The 10,507-nt window shown below is 50.9% G+C and overlaps 1 protein-coding gene across 1 annotated transcript in view; it reads left to right on the top strand.

Annotated features, from left to right (window-relative positions):
* DDRGK1 (DDRGK domain containing 1) overlaps nucleotides 1-7,941 on the top strand; it is a 10,942-nt gene extending 3,001 nt beyond the window's left edge. The window contains exons 4-9 of the mRNA XM_007465405.1: nucleotides 193-294; nucleotides 3,422-3,544; nucleotides 3,876-3,914; nucleotides 6,522-6,578; nucleotides 7,108-7,156; nucleotides 7,487-7,941. Of these exons, the coding sequence (XP_007465467.1) occupies nucleotides 193-294; nucleotides 3,422-3,544; nucleotides 3,876-3,914; nucleotides 6,522-6,578; nucleotides 7,108-7,156; nucleotides 7,487-7,653 (537 nt within the window). The 3' untranslated portion in view covers nucleotides 7,654-7,941. The remainder of the gene's footprint in view (nucleotides 1-192; nucleotides 295-3,421; nucleotides 3,545-3,875; nucleotides 3,915-6,521; nucleotides 6,579-7,107; nucleotides 7,157-7,486) is intronic.
* The last annotated feature ends 2,566 nt before the right edge of the window (nucleotides 7,942-10,507 follow it).

Raw genomic sequence — 10,507 nt, 5'->3', positions numbered from 1 at the left:
GGAAAGAGTCTTCTAAATGGCAGACCCTCCCCTCGAGGCTCTTTGCATGCTGGGCTGGTATTTGATGCTTGCTTATCTCTGTCTCCTGCAACGTTGGTCTGTGGCCAGGCCTCGCCTGGCCTGGCCTGTTTGGGAGGTGGGCAAACTCTAGCTGGGGGTGGAGATGTGCCCCCCATGAAGGCCTTTCTCCAGGCAGAGGAGGCTGAGCGTGAGGAGAGGAAACGCCTTGAGTCGCAGCGTGAGGCAGAGTGGAAAAAGGAGGAGGAGCGGCTTCGCTTGGAGGAGGAACAGAAGGTGAGCCAGGCCCCCAATTCTGACTTCTGACAGCTGCCCAGGCAGCCTTGATACCCATGCCGCTTCCCAACACCTCCAGCCTAGAAGAGGGGCCTTGAGCCAGGTGCAGGCCCTGGTTTATTTGGTCCCTGAGCTCTAGGCACAGTCTCTGTAAAGCTGCTGCTGAAAAATGAGCCTAAGAGTGAAATTTGTGCATGTGATTTATTGGACACACCTGAAGCATTTGAAGAACATTGAGGCAGAGTGGCTAGAGCAGGGTAAGGAAGAAGGAAAGGGGTCAGAGAGGTAAGGTGGCGGAGTGGGGATTCTGGATCCCAAGGGTCTTGAGGCTGTTAAAGGACATTGTAAGAGATGGTGGATTGTATCTGTACCAGGTTCTGTTTGGGGCCTGGCATAGAAAAGATGCTCGGGGAATGGAGGCCACTGCAGTAAGGGTGGTGAATCAACCTTTGTTTGCCAGGTGCTTCCTTCCTTCTGAGAATCAGGTGCTGAAGAAAGGCAACATCACAAAGATGTGGGGTATATAGGGTGAGAGCCAGGGCTGCCCAGCTGGGAAGACCCCATAGCATGGTGCCTTTGGCCTCTACTGGCCCTATTGTCCAGGGACACTGGATGGCAGGAAGCCTGGCTATGGGTGCTATAGCAGATGGGCTGGAACACAGCAGAGGGGAGGCATTAGTTGAGAGAGTTTTTTACCTTTCTGAATATTGAACTTAATAATGCACCTTAAATATTCTGGGACTCTTCTCCCCTGTACCCCAGATTCCCTTATTATTAACATCATAACTTACTGTGGTATATTTCTCACAACTAATATTAATACATTATTATTAAGTGAATTTGACACATTATTGGGATTTCATTAGTTTTTCCCAAATATCCGTTTTCTTTCCCAGGGTTCCATCCAGGATACCACATTACACTTAGTTGTCATATCTCCTTAGGTTCCTCTGGGTTGTGTCAGTTTCTCAGACTTTCTTTGCTTTTGATGATCTTGACAGTTTTGTGACCTGTTGGGCAAGTATTTTGTGAAATGTCTCTCTATTTGCGTTTGGCTTATGTTATTGTCACGGTTAGACTGGGGGTTATAGATTTCTGGGAGGAAGACTGGAGGTGAAGTGTCATCCTCACCTCAACATAGCAAGGGTACATGTTATCAACTTGACTTATCACTAGTATGTTAACCTTGATCACCTGGCTAAGGTTATATTTGCCAGATTTCTCCATTTCCCATGCTTCTTTGGAAACAAGTCACTGCACAGCCCACACTTAAGGGGTAGGGAGCTATGCTCCACCTTCTTAAGAGGAGAGTATTTACATAAAGTATTTGGAATTCTTTTGTACAGATTTATCTTTTCTTCTTTATTTATTCAAGTGTTTTATTTTTTTAAAGCAATTTAGAAATTTTTTTCTTTTTTTAATTAATTTATTTTTTGGCTGCATTGGGTCTTCATTTGCAGCGCACGGGCTTCTCATTGAGGTGGCTTCTCTTGTTGCAGAGCACAGGCCCTAGAGCACACAGGCTTCAGTAGTTGCGGCACAGGGGCTCAGTAGTTGTGGCTGTGGGCTCTAGAACACAGGCTCGGTAGTTGTGGCACGTGGGCTTAGTTGCTCCACGGCATGTGGCATCTTCCCGGACCAGGGCTCAAACCCATGTCCCCTGCATTGGCAGGCGGATTCTTAACCACTCTGCCACCAGGGAAGTCCCCAATTGTTTATTTGTATCCACACGGACTTATGGATATTTATTTGAACTTTGTATTATAATCCAAATGCTATCGTTTTTTTTTTTTTCCACCACGCCACGTGGCTTATGGGATCTTAGTGCCCCAACCAGGGATTGAACCTGGGCCCTCAGCAGTGAAAGTGCGAAGTCCTAACCACTGGGCCACCAGGGAAGTCCCATCCAGTGCTATCTTATTTACTTTTTTGCTTAGATTGTTCCAGCTTTGCCCACTGGGAGCTCTTTTAGTTGGCTCCTGTGTACCTTTGACATACCCTCATTGTTTTGTTTTTTTTTTAAGTACTTTCTTACTTTTGACACTGCAAAATGCTCCAGGCTCATCTTGTATATTCCGTGTGCCAGCTTTAGCTTCATGTTTAAAATAGATCGTTCTGAGAATTCTGGAAAATGGGTTGATTTGGGGCGAGACTGTTGCAGTAGGTTGTGCTGGTGATAGAATGACATGGGTGGATCAAGTTTTCCAGAAGTTAAAGAAAGAAGTGGTAGATGGGGCCTCATTTCTGACCAGGGCATCTGGCCAGATGGTTGTGTGATTCACTGAGCCAGGGGCCCAGGAGGAGTACCAGATGTGTGGGGAGTAGATCACAGGGTCTTTCTGGGACATAATCAATTTGAGGTGCCTGTGAGACAGCCCAGTGGGTGTGCCACTTGGGCAGTCGTGTGTTCACGAGGAGAGATTTGGGTGGGGATACAACTGTGGCAGCCACTGGCAAGGACATAGTTGTTGATGCTGTGGGCATGGTGAGGTGGCCCAGAGAGTGAAGGAGAAAGAAGGGACAGGGCTGAGTGATGGAGGAGGCGGGAAGAATGGCCCAAGGAACAGGAGGAAATCCAGGAGAGAGTAGGGTCTGGATGCCAAGGGAGGGAAGAAAGGATGGTTGGCTCTGCCCCAGGCCACTGAGAAGACAGGGGTATGAGGCCTGATGGTTGTCCTTTGGCTTTTGTGGTTGGAGGACATGGGTGAGACCATAGCAGGACTTGTTTTGGTAGAGCTGAGTATGCAGAAGCCAGATTGGAGTGGGCTGAAGGGATGGCTGATTGGTGGGAAAGGGAAACTGGGTGTTTGTTCACAAAGTTTGGACATGACAGGACAGGAAGTGGGAGGGGAGGTGACTGGAGGATATTATGGGGGGGTTCATGGCAGGATTTTCAGGGAAAGGGGGGCTGAGCAGCATTCATCTGGGAGGTGATGGAACTGATTGAGAAGAGGGATCCTGCTGTTCAGCTTAGGGGCCAGAGGGATCAAGGTCTTAAAGGAGCTCTGTCCCTGAGAAAGAGCTGGTCTGGATGCTCTGCTGCCTTGTGGGGGCAGCAGAGACCAGAACAGGATAGGGTGGGCACTCACCCCAAAATATCTGACTCTTGCCTCTTCTGTGTCCACAGGAGGAGGAGGAGAGGAAAGCCCGGGAGGAGCAGGCCCAGCGGGAGCATGAAGAGTATCTGAAACTGAAGGAGGCCTTCGTGGTGGAGGAAGAGGGTGTGGGCGAGACCATGACTGAGGAGCAGGTGGGCCCACCGCCCCTAGGAAACCCCTCCCTGTGCCCAAAAAGACGAGCCACCCTGTCCCAGACACCCCACTGCTCCCCACCTGCCTCCCCAGTCAGACAGTGAGAGGCAGGTGGGCATCAGGATCAGCAGGCTCTAGCTGCTGAGACCTTGTCTTTGGGAGAAGTGGCGCCTCGATCCCCACACCACAGGAGGCTCTACTGCTCACGCAGGTGGTTGGACAGGCACACAGGCAGGGCAGGCAGGTGGCACTCAGATGGGCAGGTGTGTAGGCATAGACCCTGTGGCCCCTGTCGGGGGGACACTCACCTTGATTTCTCTGCTCCTCTAGTCCCACAGCTTCCTGGCCGAGTTCATCAACTACATTAAGGTAAGAAGCCACAGAGCAGAACCTGGGTGTCAGCTGCCTGCTTCTTGTGTGCATGTTGGATGCATCTTCAGGGCCTGGAGGGAGTAGGTCTGAGCGGGGGCTGCAGGCGTTTCACTCAAGCTCGTGCAGGAGTGGGCAGGTGGAAAAAGAGAGGCTGAGCTGCTGGGCTCCTGGCCAGGAGAGTCCCTTCTCCTCTGACCCCAAAGGTGGAGAAGGACCTGGTCTGTGTGGGAGGTGCGAGTCTATGATCGCTTCCTCACACTTAGGGTTTGACAGTTTCCCTGCTCTTCAGACCCCATGTGCAGTGAGTCACTGTGTTTTCAAGTTTCTTCATGTATGTTTTCTGCCAGTTCTGTCATACTGAGGCTCTACTGAGGTGAAACAAGCATCCCCTGCCATGTGTTCCCAACCAGTAACTTGGGTCTTCCGGGGGATATAGGATGATATTTCCTTTGGAACCTGGGACAGGGCAGCAGGTGTGCCCCCTGCTGTCTACAGCTGTAGCGCAGGCCTCCCGGATACTGCTCCGGGTTGCGTTGCATAAGCACGTCCTGCTCTGCTTTGCTGCTAAGCAACTTCTCCTCTCCCACAAAGGATGCGATGAGGGGAGAGGTTTTCAAGTGCAGCTCAGGGGTGCAGAGGCGGCTGAGGGAAGGAATGCAGAGGGAGCGGAGGCGGTGGTGGGAGTGGTAACCAGGGGCGCCAAGGAGCCGGGGGCTTGCTAACCCTCCCCCACCTCTCCCAGATGAGAGCGGGGTTTAGACACCTCCCAGCCGGTGAGGGGCTAGGCTCACAGCTGGGGGCCAGGGCTCCCGAGAGGGAGAAGGCTCCCTCAGACTGCCGCCATTCCCCTCTGATGGAGCCCATTCTCCACCCTGGCACACTTGATTGAGGGCTGCAACCCTGGGAAGGGTATCTCACACTTACCTGCTGCTGTTTGGAGTTCACTGTCCCCAGCTACCCAGTGGGCAGCAAGGTAGTCCTGAGTCTCTCCTCCAGGAAGCCCTCCTTCATCAGCTTCAGGTCCCCCTCTCCAAGGCAGAGGCCTGAGAAAAGGTACCTAGGGCAGTGCCAGCCCTCGCTCTCAGCACCTCTCTGGAGGGGCCATTTTCTGGGGGTTCTCCAAACTGTTTTGGAGTTTAGAAGTCTCTCCAGCCTGTGCTAGCTGATTCTCCCAGAGCTGCTGTCTGCAGGGAGAAGGAGAACTTCCAAAATTCAGCCTACCCACCTTCCTCTTGGCTCCAAGGGGATGGGCCCTTTCGTCTTAGGGTTTCAGAACTGGAGGGACATTTCTGTGAGCAGCAGTTATGTGCACAGGCATAGCTTGCTTTTGTTACTCCACTCTTCTTTCTGATTGAGGCTGGGTTTGTTGGTTTGTTTTTCCAAACATACTTTTGGCCCCAGCAGCCCCTCAGGCCAGGTTTTCAGGGACCACCTGGGGTGACTCCATATTCTCACTCTGAGCTGTCGCTTGGAGCCCAGCACCCACTCCCTGCTTTGTAGGTAGAGGCCGGCTGGCCAGGTCACCTTGTGCTTGCCCACACTCTGGCCCAACTGCCACTCACTTGCCTCCCTGCTTACATATTCGGTTTGGCATTTCAAACAGTCACATGCCATCTGCAGCTGGGGCGGTGTCACCGTGTCACTCCTACCCCAGCTCATTTGCTATGGAAGATTCACAGAAACGCAAAAGACCGCCTTCTCTCAAGTCATATGCTGTCTGTTTGCGGGGGAGGCAGGGGCAGGTGCATGCGTAGGATCCAGCAGTGGACCCTCAGCAGCATCCCTGGGAACTAATGTTTCTCCTGAGGATGTGAGGGAGGCACGTGGCACACGGCTGTGTGTGGAAAGCACTCAGCAGTGTTATCAACAGTTATGTTAAGGGGCGGGGGGGCTCATACGGTGTGAAGAGGATGGGTAAAAAGAAGTATGGACGTGTCAGGGTTGTGGTACTCTCCAGGCCAGGGGGCATTGAGCAAAGGCGAGGCAAGAATGAACTTCTACCGAGGCCCTGGCTTATTGGGGCCTTTTATCTGCTCTGTTCTTCTCCACGTTCTCACCTTCCTCCTGGCGGGGCTGTGAGCTATGTCTTTTTCAACATTGCTTCCCCAGCACCTTCTCAGTACCTTGTCCTGGCAGGTTCTCAGCAAATACAAGTCCTAGAAAAAGGTTTTTTTAATAGCTTTTGGTGTCTGTCACCCCTCCCCTTCGTGTCTGTGGTGCTTCCCCTTCCAGCCTGCCCAAGATGTTAGAAAGATACGTCTGATTGCAGAGGAGAAGGTGGCAGCTGTGCTTGGTTCTCCACTTGTGAGTCTTTCTCAGGGTGGTCTTCAGTCCAGGAGCCTGGGGGTCAGGTGGTAGTTTTGGGCAGATCTCTGCCCTCAAGCAAGGGAATGAGAGAGGTTATGAATGTGTGTGTCTCTCCATATGGGTAGTTGGGAGAGTGCGAGTAGTGTGTGAAGGGAGCAAGGCTCTCCCATAGGAATCTGCAGTGTTTATCCAGCCACCCAGAGCAGATCAGATCAGAATGCCAACTTCAGAGGGTTCCAGTGCTGAGAAGGATTTGCCCAAGCTCAGCCTCATTCCCTTTCCTCCTTTTCTTTGTAGCAGTCCAAGGTCGTGCTCTTGGAAGACCTGGCTTCCCAGGTGGGCCTGCGGACTCAGGTAAGCCCTACAAGGTGGGCTGTTACTTGGAGTGTGGCCATGGGGTCTGTGTGGCTATAAGAGAAGGCCTGCCCTAAAGATGGAAAGTCTTGATGCCCCTTCCACCCTGCCTGCAACCAAGAATGAGTAGAGTGTAGGAATCTCTTGGCACCCCGGGAATCCTGCCGTTCTAACTAGTTGGAAAACAGGCAGGGAGAAAAAAGAAAAATGTCTAAACCCCATCACTCTCAGCAGCCCAAATCCAGTTACCTTGACAGCTGTCTTACAACAGGCTATATCAGCCTTCTCTGCCAAATGTCACCAACGGTTCTCCCCTGGTTGGAAGAGAGCCTCTCTCAGGGGTCCTGCAGGGTCCCAGGACCAGAGCCCTTTCTCTCTGGGTCCCTCCAAAGGAGAAACATGGAGTCACATTGCAGGGTGGCCATGAGAAGGAGAGGAGGAGATTTGGCTGTGGTGGGAGGGAGGTTGCGAGTGCCTTTTCTGGGGACGGCAGCACCCATCTCTGCTCTGAGAACTGTTCTCCTCATAGGACACCATAAACCGCATCCAGGAACTGCTGACTGAGGGAACTCTGACAGGTGAGAGGATAAGAATCAGTCATTACGGGCCCTGGCCTTGGGGAGTATCTAGCCATGTGGGGCTGCAGGGACTTATTGCAGAGGTAGGATGACCACCCCGGGTTGGGGGAGCAGTGTACTGAGGAGGGGGATGCTGTTACAAGGAAGACATGCTAAGGCCTGGGGATGCCTTTGAGTGACGAGGACAGGCAAGGAAGTCTGATTTGGCTCACCTAGTCAAGATCGGATATAGCCAGGAAAGGCCAAGTAGACAGGCAGGAGGGGTGGGTGGGTGGGCATCCTCAGGTCAGGTGGGGAGGGCTCAGCCCCACAACCTGCATGTCCCCACAGGTGTGATTGACGACCGGGGCAAGTTCATCTACATAACCCCGGAGGAACTGGCTGCCATGGCTAACTTCATCCGACAGCGGGGCCGGGTATCCATCACCGAGCTTGCCCAGGCCAGCAACTCCCTCATCGCCTGGGGCCGGGAGCCCCCTGCCCAGGTCCCAGCCTGACCTAGCCCTTTCCTCTTGGACTCAGAGCTGGCATGATCTAGCTGGCTATACATCTTTATCCCTCCCTTCCATCCTGGGGCAGTGATGGAGTGTGGCCAGGCAGTTATAGATTAAAGGTCTATGAGCACTGGTGAGCTTGGTGTGGCTTGGTGTGGCAGAAGGGGTGCTAGGTGAGCAGGTGAAAATCTCAGCCTCAGAATATATCTTGGGAGTGGGGGTGGGGTCCTTTGGAGGCAGATACAAGTTCTGTTCTTATCAAGCATGCATTCATCCATTCATTCAATAAAAAGCATTTACTCTGTTCCTTTATGTCCTGCAAGCCCAGCCCCCAAGGCCTGGATGCGGTCTTACTCCTCCCCTACCTTACCAGAGCCAAAGTGGGAATCCTCTTGGGCCACATCTCCCCGAACTGAGGAAGGAGTTCTCACCATGAGAGCCCTTAGGAAGAAGAGTTAATGAGAAGTGCCAAGGATAGAGTCCTAGGGAACATCAGCCTTAAGAGGGACGGAAGGGAGGTCAGGGAGGAGAGAGACTGGGCCAGCTGCTTGTGGGACAGGGAGAAGAAAGGGGAAGACCTGTGTGAGCTGGATAGAATTGTGCAGTGGAGGGACATTGCTTCATATAGTACCTCACATGAATTCAGCTCTACATCCTTGACAAAAAGTTTGAATGGTGTGGGTGATTCCACCCACTGGTGGATGTAAGGACGATATGCTCGAGAGTGGGTTGAGATGGGAGATGTGTGTCTCCTGTAGGGTCAGCACTCTGGTTCCTGTGAGCTGTTCATGGCATGAGCTTCCTGCTGTGCTGAGGGTGAGGCATCTGCTTAAATGTGTATTTTTTATGCAAGATGGCCCCTAAACACAACCACCTACTTCCTCTGGTGCCTGGTGGAGGAGGAGGCAGCTTTCTGTTCCGGTCTAGGAGGAAACGGTCTATGTAGATGGTGATGGGGAGACAGGACATCAGGCTCCCAGAACAGAGCCTTCCTGAGGGATTGTCAAGGGTGATTTTGACTCATTTGATGCAATAAGCATAGACTATAGAACCTAAATTCCAAATAAGGCATAACTCTGCTGCTTCTATCAGCAATGGACACTTGAAGTCACCTGGAGCTGGGAAGGGCCACATGCATTGTTTGGAAGGCCATTTGGGAGCCCACAGTCTAGGAAGAAGGAAGAAATAGACATAGATAACCACAGTATGAGATAGAAAGATAAAATTCCAAAGGGAAAAGAAGAGCTTACAGTTAGAGCAGTGGTTCTCAGCTCTGGTTGCTCATTAGAATCACCTGGGGAGTTTACCGCGGTCTCGTGCCAGGCTGCACCCTGGACCAGTTCAATCAGGATCTCTGGGGTTGGGGTCCAGGGAACATAAGTAAGAGATTACAATGTGTAGCCGAGGTTGAGAGCCAGCGAAGGAAGTGAGGGTGGGGTGGAAAGGCAGGCCGTAAAGTTGCAAGTAATTAAAATCCCCAGTGGAAGGACCTTCTCTGGAAGAGCAAGACAGTAGCTCCAGGTCTCTTCCATCCTTTCCCTCAACCATCCTCAGCCACTGCCATCCACGTAGCAAGATGACTATGGCGGCCCAAGCCGCCACATTCTACCTTCAGGACACTGCCCACAGGCCTGGAGTAAGAAAAAGGCACAACCCTTCCTCATATCCCAGAAGGCTTCTAAGACTCTGGGATATGAGGACTTCCTGGCAGTCCGGGACTTAGACGGCTTCTAAGTCCCAGGGGCTTAGTGTAGAGGGGGAAAACCTATAACCCTTTGTGCATTATTTAGTAATCAATCTACTAGTCTAATAAAAGTATCAAATGAATAGTTCTTCAGATAGTAAGCAATTAACATTTTTCTAAATATGTACAAACTTTTAACAACTAATAAATGAAAACTTTCAGGTTTAACCACTTAGACAAATTTTCAAGTGTTTAAACATTAATTATTACTTAAATATTTCTAAGCATTTAAACTCCCCAAATTAGTACAGTTGACCCTTGAACAACACAGGGGGTTGGGAGCACTGGCCCTCTGCACAGGCAAATATCTGCATATAAGTTATGGCTGGCTCTCTATATGGAAGTTCCTCCCTATCTGTGATTCTGCACCTGCGGATTCAACCAACCACAGACTGTGCTGTACTGTGGTATTTACTGCTGAAAAAAATCTGCATGTAAGTGGATCCAAGCAGTTCAGACCCATGTTGCTCAAGGGTCAGCTGTATATGAAATTATTTTAAATACTTTTATACCTTAAAAAGTTGACCAAACACACATGGTATCATAGTGATTACATTACTGATCTGTACATGTAATGCTAAAACTGATTATAAACATTTAAATACCATGGATTTCCATTTGCTTATTCACTAACTGCATTTTTATTTTTATTTTTTCCCGAGGGTACAGTTTTTACTTATCCTGGAGCACCAGGGTGGTTATTTCAAGTGGCTGAGAATATAAATGACTGAAGGATGGGGATTCAGAGCCAGGGACCCATCTGAGTCCTCAACCTGTTGTGTGGCTCCTCTTTCACGGATTTCCCCCTTCCATCAGGAACTCTAGACTGATGGCTTCAACCAATCAGATAAGTTTTGATTTTTGTAACCCCTAAATTACACAGTGCTTGTTGTGCTAGTTCTAGGTGCCTTATCCTCACAGCCCAGCCCCACAGGTCTATTTTGAGAACACTTTTCTCCCAGTAGAGTCCAGTGTGGTTCAGTTCGGTTCTATCGCTACTTTTTTTTTTTTGGCCACACCGCACAGCGTGCAGGATCTTAGTTCCCCGACCACGGATTGAACCTGTGCACCCCTGCTGTGGAAGCACAGATTCTTAACCACTGGACTGCCAGG

Source organism: Lipotes vexillifer, unplaced genomic scaffold (assembly GCF_000442215.2).
Source record: "Lipotes vexillifer unplaced genomic scaffold, Lipotes_vexillifer_v1.1 scaffold875, whole genome shotgun sequence".
In the NCBI taxonomy this organism is placed as follows: Eukaryota; Metazoa; Chordata; class Mammalia; order Artiodactyla; family Lipotidae; genus Lipotes; species Lipotes vexillifer.
Note: the sequence above shows the minus strand (reverse complement) of the source record. Positions and strands in the feature narration are given on the sequence as shown.